Source organism: Leptinotarsa decemlineata, unplaced genomic scaffold (assembly GCF_025532065.1).
Source record: "Leptinotarsa decemlineata unplaced genomic scaffold, Ldec_3_MD MMD2_tig00002082_RagTag_RagTag, whole genome shotgun sequence".
Lineage (NCBI taxonomy): Eukaryota > Metazoa > Arthropoda > Insecta > Coleoptera > Chrysomelidae > Leptinotarsa > Leptinotarsa decemlineata.
In genome coordinates, this window is record NW_027412573.1 from 9,321,297 (window position 1) to 9,339,236 (window position 17,940).

Sequence of the window (17,940 nt, forward strand, 5' to 3'; positions counted from 1 at the left end):
ATTCTATAGTAATAACAGATTCAATGTCAATGCAAGTTTCTCGTTTATGGAAATATCCAATAAGGATATCTTTGAAGCTATCAATAAAATAAAATCAAATGCTTTCGGTATCGATAATATCAATATTAAAATGATTTCATTCATTATTCCATATTGCATAGATGAAGTAAAACATATTTTTAATGAGTCTCTGAGGCAAGGCATTTTTCCTGATCTTTGGAAAATTGCTAATATTTTACCCACTTCCAAAATACCTACACCCACCTGTTTCAACGAGTTACGTCCAATAAGTATTTTACCAGCATTCTCAAAAATTTTTGAAAAAATAATAACACAACAAATCAAAGTATACTTGGATACAGCTAACATACTTCCAGAAGTGCAATCTGGATTCCGACAGAAACACGGTACCAACACTGCTCTGTTGAAGGTTATCAATGATATCACTACTTCTCGGGACAAATCGATGGTTTCATTTTTAGTTATGCTTGATCAAAGCAAAGCATTCGATCTGGTAAACTTCAAACTATTGCTGAGTAAACTAAAATACATTGGGTTTGAATGCAGTTCTTTAGATTGGGTGAGAAGCTATCTCACAGGAAGGGCTCAACGGGTTATACTGGATAATGGTCAATTATGCTCATCTCTTCAGGAAACTTCTTCTGGTGTACCACAAGGTAGCATTCTAGGTCCATTACTGTTCTCTCTTTTCATTTTTGACTTTCCTGCCACGTTATCCCAGTGCGACGTACATTTATATGCTGATGATTTTCAATTATATCTGTCAAGTCAATCTAATAATATTTACCATGCTATCACCAGGATGAACTTGGATTTAGAAAATACATTTCTATTTTCCAAAAATCATGGCCTTCGAATTAATCCAAATAAAACAGTAGCCCTATGTTTGGGATCTGATCTACAAAGAAATGAAGTTGAAACAAATTTTCATCTTTTTCTTGACAATGAACCGATTGACTGGGTGAGTTCAGCAAAAAATTTAGGGGTATATATTGATAACAATCTCTCGTTCAACGAGCACGTTAAACACATTTACAAAACTTGTTTTTTTAAACTGAAATCCTTATACAAGTTTAAGTTCCAGCTTTCCCAAGAAACAAAGCTGAAATTAGTTCAATCATTGATTTATCCCCATATTGAATATTGCAGCTCAGTGTATTACAACTTCTTACCAGACTATAATAAACACAAACTTCAACGTATACAAAATGCTTGTATGAGATTTGTGTGCTGCATAAACTACCGTAATCATGTAACTCCATATTTATTGAAATTAGATCAGCTGAATATTGAGTTTAGAATTCGTTATCTCATATCTGTATTCTTATATAAACTATTGGAAAGCAAAACTCCTAATTACTTGTTCAGATTACTTAGTAAGCGATCTGATAATCATTCTATCAATTTAAGAAAAGATACATTTACCATTCCATATCATGTTACCACCAAATTTGAGGGATGTTTTTCTTACTTTGCACCAAAGTATCTAAATAATTTATTACCGTATATGCATTTGTCTATATATCAATTCAAAAGTACTTTGAAAATTAATTTCTTAGATGTTCAAAAACGATTGTAATCTTTTATGTTATCTTTATATCTATTGTCTATTGTAATTGTTATTGTTATAGGTAGTCTTTCTTACTGTATGCTTATTTTTTTTCCTAATTATGGGACGGGTGGAAGATAGCCTCCGGCTAACCCTTTTCCCTTTGTGTATAAAACCTGTTTTTGCACAATAAACATTATTATTATTATTATTATTATTATAATATACAAAATTGAAACAAGATATCTTTCGTACATTCTTACCAGTCGTCAAATGGATTTCGTTTATGGCGTAGAAATAGGAAGAACGACCATTTTTCGAAAAAAATTCTTTTTTAAGAAAAACTATTGAACTTGACCATAGGGAATACAAAATGGAATTAGTAGAAGTTTTGTTGACGCTCCTTATGGATCAATAATATACAGGGTGTTCCATTTAAAATGAGGAAGATTCTGCAAATTTTTGTTCACAATATGAGGCAAGCGGTTTTTCTTACCCTGTATATCACAGGTAGACTTCAGATACATCGTTTGAAAGAGTTACCACTGTAGAATATTTGATCAAGAAAAAAATACAATTGGACTTCGCACAACTTTATAATTTCAAATATTCTGAGTGACGAATATTGGAAAAAAAACTTGTCATGCTAGATATCTCGCAAACCATTAATATTTTCGAAGTGAAGATATACATAAAGTGTCTTTCATTTTCTATGTAGAAACCGAAAAAACGATAAAAAATATAGGTTGCCATTCGAAAAAACACAGTTGGGATCCGCCCAGAAAAAATTGAACACTCTGTGTGACCGCCAATATTTTTATTTTGTCGAGCTCGAGTAATAAGGTAATATTATAGAAATTTAGATTTCTATCTGTTTTCTAAATAGAGATATGGAACACCGCGCCAGTGTTGCAGGACCCTGTATAAGTATAACCACAGTATACTTATGCAAGTATACTTATATACAGTATACTGTGGTAGAACCATTGTCTAAATCCTTAGACAATGGTAGAACACTAATAATACAATTTCCTAAAATACAGTAAGTTATTATTTACAAGCTATTACAAAGTTATTTGTTTCATGTTTTTTGATATGTGACTTCAATTTTTTAGCTGATGCGAACATTTTCGGTTTTTGAAACAATTTGATAATAAATACTCATCAGAACTCTTGCACATTGGGAGCAAGTCTCGTTGTATAGAAAAAAATAAACTCTTTTTGTGTTTCTCGATCACAAAGTCATTAATTTAAAAACAGCATATTCTGTTGGTAGTCTATAGACTATTACAAATATGTAACGTTGCATCGTTCAATTCCATAGATTTAACTGAAAGTTATACTCGTAACTTTCAATGGGAAATTCTACAGTACTTCTTGAAGGAATGAAATACATTCTCGCAAAAAAAAACTTTACCACAACGAATAAGAATGTATATTATACGAAGTCATAAAGAAAATGTTTACAAGCCCTCCCAAACTAAATTATTAATGTGATAAAGATATTCTCAACGTTCCAAATAACAAATCATCGATAACAAAAATAGATTCTAATGTTGACAATTAATATCTAATAGGGGTCCAGGTGCCAGAATGCTCATCCCTCCGGTAGTAGTGGGGCCGATTGTCTCTGAACACAGTCACAGCCGGAAATTGATTTTCTTGAATGTATCTCAGAGTTGCTCTTATCTGGATGAATAAAATAATATTATATATCCATTATTTATCACTTCAAACACATGTACGATATCAAATATTATAACAGAACTGATTTAGTTGTTGGAATGTGGTTTACATAGATTCCTAACCTGAAAGTATAAAAATTAGGCGAATATATAAAACTGAAAATTATAAATTCATTGTATTTGAATGAGTTGACACAAAATGTAATATAAAATTATTGAATGAAGAGTCAGAAAATGTAAGAATGAAAATAATCTAAAAATGAAAGCTTGGTCGAAGGAAACTTTGCAAATATCAACAAGTTAACTGTTGAGAATATAAAAGATGTAGGAAAATGAAATTGTTTTAATACTTTGGAGTCCAACATAAGTTTGTTTTCTCCTCATAAAAATAAACAAGATATCTTTGCGTATTGTGAGATAATCTGAATGAAATACTGAGTTACTCTTGTATTCGTTATAGAATTTATGAGCAAATAAAATCTCTTGGATGTTATAGAAAATGTAAAATATCAAGGCAACGTCGCAAAACCTATGTTGTATTTCAGCATTTATTTCATTTCAAAGTAAATTGCAGATATCTCTAGGACAAAGATTCGTTATTTTATTGGGTAGTGCCTATACATGTTAGGCTCAGCATTCTCATACAATTTATGAAAGTAGAGTAATTGGTCTCATATTAGTCTTATCTCAAAATGCTTTTCAAGAAAGTGAAAGAGCATGGCGTTGTTCCACGATATTTTTATTTCTTGAGTTCAACATACATATCCTTGCAAAGAAACGAATCAAATAAGAGGTAGAAGTGAAGATTCAAAAAGGGATAACGGTCATAAAAATGTCACCTGCAGACCAAGAGACCCCCACCGTATTTCTGAGGACAATTCTCCATAAGCTTGAAATCGAAGATGTTCTGCAGAATGAAGGTTTCAGCAGGTACCAAGTTGATAGAGAGGCAAGTATAACATATTTTGAAAACACAACAACTGAGAAATGAGCAAGCTGCCCCACCTGTATGAACTATCCATCCAAACTCATAAAAAGAGTGTTCTACAGACCAATCATATATTTCATTACTCTTGGAACCAACATTGAGGAAAAAATACGTTACATGGCGAAACCAACTGATCCGTTTCAATGTAGGAAATATTACTGGAGTAATATTCATTACTACATCAAAGATTTCAAACAGTGCATCAATGTAGGGACCTTTTATACTGAAGTTCCCGTTGGAGAATTTCAGGTTTTCAGCAAAAAAAATTGGGGGATGGCGATATAGCCAGAAAGAAGTTACTGTTGGAAGAAATCGTAGAATTGTTATAATTCTGCGTTCTGATATGCTACTTCCAACTGACAGATGACTGCTTCACACAAGAAGATGGCTACGATTTGGACTGTCACCTTTCATAGCCAATTCAAACATGGAGTCATTCAAGGTGCTGGCTATAAAATAAGTCAACATGAAGTCGCCAATTTGGTTAAGATATATAAAAGATACGTCTATGCTATGGTATGGTACCATGGAAACAGCTGTAGGCGAGTACATCAAGTGGGATCTTCGGCAGCCTGAATACTCCAAGAAACTGGTGGGATAAATTTTGGCGGTCACGAGCAGCTTTGTTTTTTTTCTTTTGAAAATACTGAAGAAGGATTGGATCTGAATCGGCACCTGCTTCAGATATGATCAAACAATTCGCAGCAATATCAAGAAGATTGAACCATCAATGTGAAACAGCGGTTTCAATAACTTCATCTGCTTGATATCTTATGAATGTGGAGAATTTAACTTCGGTGCAACTGACAGGTCACTGAACGTCTTTATTTCTCTGAAGATCGGGAGAGAGATCCAACGATTGAAACTTGTTGTAAGTTCCAAAAAGTGGCATATTTTCTGGGTATTGAGAGACATTTCAATAGACTGAATACATTGGTTATGATAAATATACTGGCCGTCCAATAACAAGCCGTTCAAAAGTCCAGTGACCATACAGAGCGAGGAGAGTTGGCTGAATGAAACAATAATTGTCAAAAAGTGGATGCTGAATTTTATAGCAAAATTAGCCTGAACGACCATACGCATTTGCAACTTGATATCTTCCTACATTGACAAAATTGCCGCACACTGAGGAAACAACAATTGCAAAAACTGTAAGTTTGATTTTTATGAATTGTTGTGTACATTTTGGGATACCCATTAGATCATCAGAAAATGCTGGAAAAATAACTAATGCCTGTCTGCTTAGTTTTTGCAATGCTGCTTTCAAGATATTCGTATTCATCCCATGAATCTACTGCATAGATAACAAAGAGTTGGCTTATGTTTAACTCATGCGCAATATATATTAATATACAAACCTCCATAACAAAATGGGGCGGTTCAACTTCTGGAGAAGTTGACAGATGTTGCAAAATAAAATCATCAGTCTGGGATAGCCATAAATCTACACCCCTGAGTGGTTCATAGTTGAAAGGTCCGATTCTCAATAAACCCAAATTGCAGTCGTAGATATCTAGAACCTGTAACATGAAATCACAAAAATATTTAAACAATTAAAACTATAAAAAATAAATAATGAATGATAAATGAATATTACTGGAGCTATATCCCAACATCAAACTGTTATTTTAGCACCTCAACATGTATTTCTATCACCAAGTGATCATCTTCAAGAGGAAGATTAAACTAAATATACATAAGTACAATGTTATCCTTATTTATACCATAAATACCCCTGCTAGGTACCTACGTCTTGAGTGTCCTGAATTAATTTCACAAGGTTCTCCCTGGAAACGGTTTTGTTTCATACAGAAATTAGTGAGAGTGAATCACAAGTAATAAATGATAAATAATGAATAATAAGATAGAATAGAATAAGATAGAACTTTGTTTCAGAAACGGTTTCAATCACAAAACATTATAATAGGGGAACCCAAGCGGGCATTTCGGGATTTACTAAAGCGCGGCAGATTAATATACAGGGGGATACCTTGTACCCGGTTAAGTACCTCCACCGAATATGAGCCCCATATATAAGGCCGCCTGTGAGGGATGAAGGATCAGATTAGTAAAAAAATTTGATCATCAGAAATTCTCGAGCGCGTCAGATTGAGGTAGCGTGAGTTAATAACCTGCTAAAAAGTGTATATTTCAGTAATCTGACAATTTGAGAGTGACGTAAAGAAAGGTGAGGTCAGCAAAGTTGTAAAAAAATAACGTCTTTTTGACATTCTCGAGCGTAGCTAATTTTTTTCATTTCGAAAGGAATAATTCAAGAATAACGAAAAATATATAATCTGACGATTTCCGCAAGCTGAAATAACAAAAATTCGTCGATAAGTTTTAATGCGTGCAGCTGTGTGATACCTATATTTCCCTCTGCTAGTTTCTATTCCTCTATTCTCTATTCACTTCTTCTCTATCTATTACTCTCTCACTCCGTCACCACTCTGATTTCTGTTGCCATGACAGAGACTCGTTAGTGATGAAGATGAAGCTGATGAATAATTAATCAATTAATTAATGGATGTAGCCGTTACTACGTGGTAGGAAATTATAATGAAGAAAAGAGAAATTGAATTTTCTATTTTTTTTGCCACTTTTATTTGTAACTAACGTTACTGCAGTTTCGTCCTATGAAGACATTTTCAAACTTATACAATATATAAGGATATTTTCAAACCTATACAATATATAAAACATAGAAAGTTGAGTTCCTTCTTTCTTCATTAATTAATCAATTGATTATAAAAAAATTAATTTTTTTGAGCATTTTTTAAAATTATTTTTTTATAAATACAAGTATTCTACTTCAAAAACATACACTTATTAATTTGCATGCTATTTACTGAGCTTTTCAATTAATTAAGTTCAATGAATTAAAAAAAATAAAAAAATATATTGTTTTTATCAGAATAGGCGAATACCTCTAGATAATCGTCAGATTATGAGACATCACGTCTAAAACATAAAGATGAACCATATATATCTTAATCTGACGCGCTTGAGTATTTCAAAATGGAGAATTTTTTTTGCACATTATAATGATTGCCGCGAGTTTGCGTCAGTACGAAATCGTCAGATTATTGAATGAGAGCTTTTTTTTGTTGCACTTACGCGCTCTGACGCGTTCGATTAAATTTTTTTTCACTTTCAACCCTTACGTACAACCACCCACATCATGCAAACGATCAGACTAACATACCAACATTATTAAAAATACGTAGATATTGATGCTATCAATATCTGACGCGCTCGAGTACCTATGTCCATGCAACAGTATTTTTATACATATTTAAAAATCTATAGCCGCTTCCCCCACCGATGAAAATGTATATATTATATAACATTTTTTCATCTTATCATCTAAGCTTTGCAACCTAATATGTCTCAATGACGCTCGTGTAAATCCCCATTTTGCATCATGGGCTCCCCTGCTATTAGTGAAGATACCTACATATTGTAACAATTGAGCAGAATATAAATACCAGGTACAAATGGATTTGTTGTTAACAACTCAGTCGACTCTATCAAACATTATAAAATTTGTTTACCAAAATATCCTGCTGAGATTTGAGAAGTTATCTCCAAAAAAAGTGTTTAATGAAACTTGTGAAACACTTGTTGATTGTGTATGACTATAGTTATTTAGGGTACGATGAATTGTATTTTTGATGAGTTCACTTTTCAAACGAGTATTTCTAACAATATTCATCTATCTTATTAGTCAATGGACTATGCTTGAAGACTAGCAATAAAAAAATCTGAAGAAATGAACTTTAAACGTTCAAGCCTGTCTCGACTGACGTTTATCAAAAAACAACTACTCTCCTGGCTAATACAACGAAACTTTTTTTATGCAGGAAATTTGAAATCAAGACCAAAACTAACTTGAACTTTGATTCTCCCTACAAGAATAACATGTATTATGTTTCAATTGAATTACTTTTCAAAGCCTGAAATGTTGACACCAACAAATGTGATGTTAATTGTGCATATCCACTCAAGTACCTAATAGTGATCCACCCACCCAATTAAAAAAAATATTACCTGTGGCACTCCAGTTAGATATCGAGCACATCTCAATGAGTGATCAGGACCCTTATCAGGAAAACTAGCAGGAAAAATTTCTCCTGTTTTCACGTTAACACCAACTCCATAGATGATGGGCCAGTGTATTCCACCTCTTATAGTTGTATTGAGTTCTCCCAGACAAGCTAGTGTCAGATCTATCTCCACTGGATGCTTGTGAAAGGAGTCTGAAAATGTTATATATTGGTTTCATCTGTTTATTTTGAACGGTTATATATAAGTGAATTATTACTCAATTCAATCGAAATGAGCGCCATTATAACCAGTGAAATTTCGCAAACGTAACACAAGTTGATTCATTCCATTAGCATGAAAATGGTGTGCTCTGGATTCGATGAAGAAGACGAAAGCCGTTTTTGTCTGCTCCTGATTGGCGAAGATTCTGCCGGTGAAAAAAAATAAGTAGTGCTTGAAAAGATGGTAGTCGGTTGGTGAGAGGTCTGGGAAATATAATGGGTGAGACAGAAGTTTGACGCTCAAATTGTTCATTACAAAGATTCTGAAAGAATCGATGATAATACAAGAATTCATAAGGTAAACCAGAATGGAGAACCAGATAAAAAGATCATGAAAAGACAACGTAGAAAAAGAATTGGAGTATGAACATTATAATTACTATCATCTATCCCAAAGCACCTACACAGAAGGTTCTGGTCAATGCCTACCGATAAGCAACTATTTTCTCAGGTGAAACCACGATGGATATTGAATTATATCTGGCAGAACTCATAGAGGTTATTCTTGAAGATGTTTCTCGTGCATCTAGGACCAGCACCACGCTGAAATCAGTCGACTAGATCACCTGGTTCCAAAGTATTACCTCTCATCAGTGCAGTGCAGGAAACTTTTGTATTTGAGAAAAATTGTTAACTAGTACCTATCTGCCCTATCTCGTGAACAAAGGCCCAAACGGGAAAGAAACACCTCGTGTAGCAATACCATGACAGACAACAAAATAAGTCTGAAATATGATAATAGGGGAGAGTGGGGTAATGACAGTCAAGGGGTAATCGTGGTCGGTATAATATCTCGGTAACGACGGTAACGCAGATCGCTCTGATCGGTGCTGCCTGCTTGCGGCACGATCTCGAACTACTACTCGAACGCGCGCCATCTTGGCAGTCGTCGTTTGGACGTTGAGTGAGTTGGAGTGTTTTTATGTTGCGCCTCATTAGAAAACCTGTCGTTTAAAGTGCTGTTTTCACACGTTTCACTGTTCCCGCTGATAAACCAATGGTCACACAGTATCAAGGTAAGCCCCATTACTATAACCATTGCTGTTTATGAAGGTATTATAACAGGTTGTTGTTGATTTTTTCTTGTGAAATAAAACCATGCGTTCGGGGTAATGGTAGTCATACTGTTTGGGGTAATGGCAGTGTTTATGTCAACTGACCATCATTACCCCATTCGTTATCAATTTTTGTTTTGTATGTTTCAGATGGCGAGGAAGTATATTAGAAAAACTGAAAAAGCTAAGTGGACAGCAGAAGACCTTAAAAAAGCTAAACAGGCTGTTGATAATGGCTATCAATGAGAAAGGCCGCGGAAAATTTTGGAATACCCTTTAGCACATTACAAGTCCGATTAAAGAGCGGTACTGATTCTGACCCACGCTTAGGCAGGAAATGTGACTTTCCACGAAGAAGCTCTAGCTGATCATGTAAAGACACTGTCTAAAATTTTCTATGGAATTACAGCAATAAAGTTAAGGAAAATTGCGTTTGAATATGCAGAAAAGAATCATTTAAAACATAGGTTTAACAAAGACACTAAAATGGCTGGCTTAGACTGGATGTATGGTTTTATGCAAAGACACAAGATAAGTGTTAGAAAACCTGAAGCCACAAGCGTAGGAAGAGCTGTAGGGTTTAACAAACAAGAAGTCAATCGTTTTTTTAGTAATTTGGAAGAAGCAGTTGATAAATATAAGTTCAAGGATACAAACATATGGAATGTTGATGAAACAGGGATAACGACAGTGCAGGACCCTGGTCTAATTTTAGCAGAGAGGGGGCAAAAACGTGTTGGCTCCATTACCAGCTGGGAAAGAGGCAAAAACATTACCGTTGTATGTGCTATGAGCACAGGGGGGTCCTACGTCCCTCCTATGTTCATTTTTCCAAGGACGCGTATGTCCCAGTTGTTGGAAAAAAATGGGCCACCGGGATCAATCTACGGCTGTTCAAAGACTGGATGGATAAATGAAGAGCTGTTTTTAACTTGGTTACAACACTTCGCTGAATTTACTCACACAAGTGTAGAGAACAAAATGCTTCTCATATTAGACAACCACAGCACACATTGCTCCGCTGAGGCTTATGCCTTTTGCAGGGAGAATGGAGTGGTTATGGTTTCCTTACCACCGCATATATCGCATAGGCTTCAGCCTTTAGATGTAGTATTTTATTCACCATTGAAATCTGCATATAAGAGGGAGTGTGATTTGTTCATGAAGTCTAAGAACTTAGTGAAGATAACACCATATGATGTAGCCGAGCTTTTTAACAAAGCTTACTCATTAGTTGCTACCATTGCTAAAGCAACAAGTGGATTCAAAAACACTGGGATACATCCATTAAATCCGGGAATCTTTACTGATGAAGACTTCTTGGTAGAAGACATTCTTCAAAAGAATAAGGACTCGACACCAGTGTGTGTGGAAGATACAGTGATTGCTAATAATGAAAACAACCTGCAAAGACCTGTGAAGTCACCTGCAAAGACTGTTGGTATTAATCAGTCCAACCCTATCCAAGTTCCCATTCAAGTTTTTTCTCCTATACCCGGATGCAGCACTTCTACCGATGTGCCAACAAGAGGAGCAAGACCTAAGCAGCATTCAGAGATCTTGACCTCTACTCCCATGAAAGAGCGACTTCAAGAAAAAAAGAGAAAGAAAGAAGAAAAGGAAAAAAAGTCTAAGGAAAAACGAGAAAGAAAAGGTCAGCAATGTGCAATGAAGACTAAGATAAAGAAAGAAAAGGTAGAAAAGAAGGGTACAAAATTTGCTGCGATTAAAAAGCATTCACAGCTACAGCATAAGAACATGAAAAGGACATTGTTTGAATCGGACACAGATTCTTCTATGGATGAAGATGACATTTGTATCGATGAGTCAGAAGATGACATTAGCCTATCGGACATTGGAAAAGACGTTTGCTTTTATTGCGAAGATACAGGCAAAGATGGTGAAATGTGGTATAGATGCACGTCTTGTGGTTTGTGGGTCCATGCTGAATGCTCTGGATGGGACACTCCCGAAGACTATTTGTGCGATCGCTGCTCAAAGAAGTAGATTTGTAATTTTATCGAATCAACTTGTATTTTAATAAAATAATTGACAGGATATACCGATAACTCATGATTATATCATTGAAATACCCAGGGTCGGGGTAATACCAGTCAAAGCTGATATTTTTTGTTTTTGGTGTGAACATAAAAAAGTTAAGTTATAATTACATTTCAAGTCCTTGGTTACTTATGAGATGTTATAAGTATACTGTTAAGATCGCTAACATTTCAAAAGAGTGAAACAATCATTTTTTATGATTTTTCCCCCTTAGGTGACTACCATTACCCCAGTCTCCGTAAATTATGAGCAACTAAATTTCTGATAGAATGGGTATCAATTGCATATCCATTTTTTAAAAAAAGCTAAAATCTTTCTGTTTGCATGATTAATCTGAAGCGTTGAAGTAACATATCAGAGAGATAGCTTGAAAAAAAAAGTAAACTATTTTGTGTGAGACGGTATATACCTATGTATAAAAAAATCTGTTCAAAATTTGTTTTTCCGTTAACCAGCTGTGTCACGAGGTCTTACCTTTTAACCTGTGATTCCTAACACGGATTAGACGATAGCAAGTGAAAATCGATCGTTCAGATGAATGAATAGATTATAAAAAAAGAAAATGTTTTGTCACGAGAGAAAGATAATTTTTTAATATGTTTCAAAGAAAATCCACTCACTTATAACGTTGAAGAAAATTTCATCAGAATAATGTCGTGGGTCGTTGAATCCTCCTATCAGTTGAAGTTCTATTCTCCCTTCAGGATATCCCAGTGCTAGTTCTTGTACCCTCTGCACCATAGTGCAAACGGCTTCGTCAGTCCCAGATCCATCAAGATGAGCCATAGCTACCGCTCCTGAGCCTATAAAAATGAAATTACGTACAGGTGAATGGCAAAAGGTGAAAGGCAAAAACCTTCGTCATCAACAAACCGATGTAATACTATGACAAGGGAAAATATGTTATATTCATACAAAGAGGATGGGGTTACTTGTACTTCATAAGATACTAGCGAGCCGCCCCGGCTTCGCACGGGTGCAATGCTGATACCCGGTGCAATGCTGATACAAATAAACACGTGCGTTCGCTGCTAATCAAATCGGCCCGCAGGCCGATATCGCCGAAATCGCCATGTCCCTGCAGTTTAAAACTGTATCTCTGGCCGTGAAAGTTTACATTCTTCAATAGGGAAACTGGAAAATATAGAAAAACTCATCTCTTTCATCTTTAGAAATTAGTGTTTCCATGAAGACTTATCGCTCTGTGTCTGGCACGGAAATTCCAATGATAAATATTGTGCAATATGCAGGAAAAAAGGATATGGGAAAGGATTACAACCTCCACCTACCGGAGTAATTCAAATATTCATTTGAATTACATGTTGTAAAGGGCTAAATGATCTACTTCAATGCACAATGTATTTAAGGTACATAATTGGATAAGTATTAATGTTGTATTGCTTGAAATCGATTCGTGAATGAGCCCATAATAAAAAATTGTTATTTTGGGTTATCCCTAAGATATAGACATATACCATCGCGAACTTTGTTGTAGACCTTTTCAAGGTGTATATAATACTGTAGTACATCTTTTGATCTATCTCGTAGGATACAGCCAGCGTTTGCAATGTAAGCGCAAAAAATGTGTTTATTTAAGACATCACAATCAAAACCTCTAAAATTATCAGTGTTTCTCTACTATATCCCATATAGGCCGTTTCTTTTATCATGTGGTAACATTGCTAAACCATAATAGATACGAAGACGATTAAATGGTAACTGTCATCGGTATGATCGAAGAAAATTTACGGGGAATCTCGCCCTTCTCGAGTTATGAGGGAAAAACCAAAAATGCTGTTTTTCGTTTTTTTTTCGAATGAAATTATTATTTCGGAGAATACCAAAAATGGGAAAAAATCATTGTATTCAAAGTGTATTATGACGATGTAATAAATATTGGATAAAACGTTTCGTGTCGACATGGCCACTATCAACATTTTTTGTAAATACGGACCTGTCTTTTTTATTACAGATATTGATAAAGCGATAAATGCTCAATCCAAGGGTATATCACATTTGATATTTTTATAGCGTTTCATCAGTGACAACAATCAAACAGAACAACAATTTATTTCACATGGCAATCTACATTAAATGCTCGAATTGACGACCTCTGTGTTGAATGCACATAAGTCTGTCCAGACAATTTCTGTGGCAAATTTCTAGCATAATAGGTGTAATACTAATACATGCATCTTTTATTATTAGTTTGAGATGGTCGATATCTGTACTTGGTGTTGAAAAAACTTTATCCTTTATGTATCCCCAGACCAAAAATCTAAAGGAGTAAGAACTGGAGATCGAGCTGACCAGTTAATTGGTCCATTGTTTCCAATTATTTTTTTTGGGAATATTGCATCTAAATGTTCCCATACCATTGCAGTATTATGGGGAAGAGCGCCGTTCTGTTGGATGTTTGTTCCCACAATTCCAAACCAAACATTTATTTCGAACCTTTCTTGAAAATGGGTTTCCCTATGTAAATGTTCATTTGTATTATTACACCTATAATGGATATTTCTGTTAAACCAACCATTGTGGTGAATTTTGAATCGTCTGTTCATATTATTTTTATACAAATATTTCCAACGTCTCTATTTCTACGTCTCAACCACTTTGCAAATCGTCCTTTCCTTCCATAATCCCTTTCATCCAGGTGATGAACTTTGCGTATCCTGTAGCATTTATATTTGTTCTTTTTCTAAATTGTTCTGGTGGATTTTACAGAAATCCCCATTTCGTGGGCATTTTCTCGTAAAGAACAATCTTGATTAGCATAATTTTTGTAACTGGCCAATCCTAAAAAAAAAATGTTTTCACTGTGTAAACATTTATTTGATTCCTCACACTTCCAGTAACCACACATTCTCTTATTTTCTTTCTGTTGAATGCACTAGTCTCTCAAATTTCTTTCGTATCGTTTAAATATTTGGATGTTCGGAATACGACAATTCCGGTGTAGCTCAACATACATATTCCTTTTTCACAAACTACACCTAAACGATTTGATCTTCACAAACTTTATTGAAAAAATATATCACAACATGTTTCGCTAAACATTAGCTTTTTCAAGTGAGGTCACTTATCGAAACACGGCCACTATATTGTTACCACATGATTAAAGGAACGGCCTGTATACATGTTATATTCATATAACCCTTTTCATTGAATAACTCTATCTATTCATAATAACCCGCATCAACATCCGTCGCGTAGTTTTGAAGATCTAAGCATTCATAGTAGTAGGGGAGCCCACGATGCAAAATGGGGATTTACTCGAGCGTCATTGAGACATATTAGGTTGCAAAGCTCAGATGATAAGAAGAAAAAAATGTTATATAATATATACCTTTTCATTGGTGGGGGAAGCGGCTATAAATTTTTAATTATGTAAAAAAATACTGTTGCACGGATATACTCGAGCGCGTCAGATATTGATAGCATCAATGTCCTACGTATTTTTAATAATGTTGGTATGTTAATCTGATCGTTTGCATGATGTGGGTGGTTGAACGTAAGGGTTAAAAGTGAAAAGAAAAAAATGTAATCGAGCGCGTCAGACTTTCTAAGGGGGTGTTAACTGCAACAAAAAAAAAACCTCTCATTCAATAATCTGACGATTTCGATCTGACGCAAAATCGCGCCATTATTATAATGTGCAAAAAAAATTCGCCATTTTGAAATACTCAAGCGCGTCAGATTGAGATATATATGGTTCATCTTTATGTTCTAGACGTGCTGTCTCATAATCTGACGATTATCTAGAGGGATTTGCCTAATCTGACAAAAAACATATTTTTTTTCAATCATTGAACTTGATCAATGGAAAAGCTCAGGAAATAGCATGCAAATAAATGAGTGCACGTTTTTTAAGTAGAATACTTCAATTTTTTATAATCAATTGATCAATTAATCATCATCTCCATCACGAACGAGTCTCTGTGATCAATTGTGATGGCGTCACGGCAACAGAATTCTGAGTGGGAACGGAGTGAGAGAGTAATAGATAGAGAAAAAGTGAAATAGGAATAGAAACTCGGAAAGGGAAATGTAGGTATCACACAGCTGCACGCATTAAACTTTATCGACAAATTTTTGTTATTTCGGCTTGCGGAAATCGTCAGATAATATATTTTTCCCGCTATCCTTGAATTATTTCCTTCAAAATAAAAAAAAATTAGCTACGCTCGAGAATGTCGAAATGACGTTATTTTTTTACAACTTTGCTGCCTCCCCTTTCTTTACGTCACTCTCAAATTGTTAGATTACTGGAATATACACTTTTCAGCATGTAATTAACTCACCCTATTTTAATCTGACGCACTCGAGAATTTCTGATGATCATTTTTTTTGGTACTAATCTGATCCTTTTTCCTTCACGGGCAGCCTTATATATGGGGCTCATATTTGGTAGAGGTACTTAACTGGGTACAAGGTATCCCCCTGTATATTAATCTACCGCGCTTTAGTAAATCCAGAAATCTCCGCTTGGGCTCCCTTATTATAGGTTCAGACAGCGGGAAGCGACTTTGTTTCATACTACCTGAGCTAGAAAGTCAGACCTAACACCGCACCTAACACGTAGTCAAGTGCAGATCCATGGATGAAACATGGATCTATCACTTCACTATAGAATCAAAACGATCGTCATCTGAGTGGAGAGCAACTGATGAACCTCGTCCAAAGCACCTGAAAGCACAACAATCGGCTGGAAAGATTATGGCCTCGGTATTTTGGGATGTACTTACGTGGTCTAATATTCATCGACTATCTTGAGAAGGGAAATATCATCAACATTAAACGCATTTTTTTCTTTCTTAGCCCATGTAGTGATAGTGATCCAACTCCATCATTCATTCTATTCTCATATAACATTACTTGAAGCCAAGTTTTTCCAGATGGAAATAATATTACAAAAATAAACACAGAGACATTGTCAGCTCTGATACTCTACAGTTCACAAGGCTATAAGATTATAGTACGACATAAAATTCCAATGATTTGAAGATAAAGTTTCGAGCATTAATGTGAGGTTACACCTATACTAATTGCAGAGTACGGCAAGAAAATTAGTAGTTGCAAATCTGTGTTCGTCGAGTAGACATTGCCGCACGAAAAAATAAACACTATTGGACATTCCATTTCGTTATCATTATTATATTGGTATGTGAAATGAAACTGCTATTTAATTTGACTGTAATTCCTCCACAATGTACCTGCAGGTCTATCATTACGGATTTTGTAACACCTGCTATTCAGTTCATGACTGTAATTTCTTCTGTGATCAAGTACGTGCAGGAAAATCGATAAAATTGGGCCGTGCGCAATGGTTTATAAAAAAATGTTTTTGTCCCAGAGTGCTCAGAGTGATTTTCCATTCCCACTTCTAATTATTCATATTATTATTATTATCATAACATAATATTATATATAATATGTCAAGAAAGTACCGGGAATTGGTCGATGAAACGCAAAATATATATTCTTAATTCAAACTTATTGTATCGCCTCCCAAAATACACTTATGACTATGAACAACCCAATCCAATGAAAATTATTTTTTGAACTCATTCTTTTGGACCGACTATTTTGAACTGGTATTTTGAGTTTTGGAAAAATGAAAAAATCGATTGGAGCCATATCAGGTGAATACGGTGGCTTTTCGATATGAATTGTTGAGGTTTTGCCCAGAAATTCGTTCACAATGATAGCTATGTGAGATAGTGCGTTTTCGTGGTTCAAAATCCAAGATTCCTTTTGCAAGTCTTTGGTATTTTTCTCTCTCTCTCACAAACGCCACATAACGCTTAGATAATATTATTTATTTACTGTGTCACCTGGAAAGAATTCCGAGTACATCGCTGTGACGAGCTTTTTTTGGTTTCGGCTCTTATGCAACAGTTTCAGAACTCCAGAAAACGAAGTTTCATCTGCAATGCAAAATTCAAGACGAACTCTTTGCTCGATATTTTTATCCATTGTAAAAAACACGTTTAAGATTGATTTTCGAATGATCTATTTCCGGAATTCCCTTCATATCGTATATTATAAAATTCTAAGTTCAAAACTGATACTTTTTATGAGTACTAGGTTAATAGAAGGTATGGTGTTTTTTTTTCAGTATGTCCTAGTTTTGGAATGTATCCGAATCCGAAGTCGAAAGATATATCTACGAAAACATTCAAAACCGACTATTTTCAGGAAATCACTTTCGGTATCAGAAACTTGTAGGATACCATATTTTATTATA

At 34.9% G+C, this 17,940-nt stretch overlaps 1 protein-coding gene across 2 annotated transcripts in view; it reads right to left on the reverse strand.

The window, feature by feature from the left end:
- Positions 1-2,990: 2,990 nt before the first annotated feature.
- The window catches only part of Ntan1 (N-terminal amidohydrolase 1), a 104,471-nt gene continuing 89,521 nt past the window's right edge, over positions 2,991-17,940 (reverse strand). For both annotated transcript variants that reach the window (XM_074176970.1, XM_074176969.1), the window contains exons 4-7: positions 12,311-12,493; positions 8,297-8,505; positions 5,605-5,766; positions 2,991-3,259 (exon numbers count right to left, since the gene is read on the reverse strand). In XM_074176970.1, the coding sequence (XP_074033071.1) occupies positions 3,134-3,259; positions 5,605-5,766; positions 8,297-8,505; positions 12,311-12,493 (680 nt within the window). In that variant the 3' untranslated portion in view covers positions 2,991-3,133. The remainder of the gene's footprint in view (positions 3,260-5,604; positions 5,767-8,296; positions 8,506-12,310; positions 12,494-17,940) is intronic.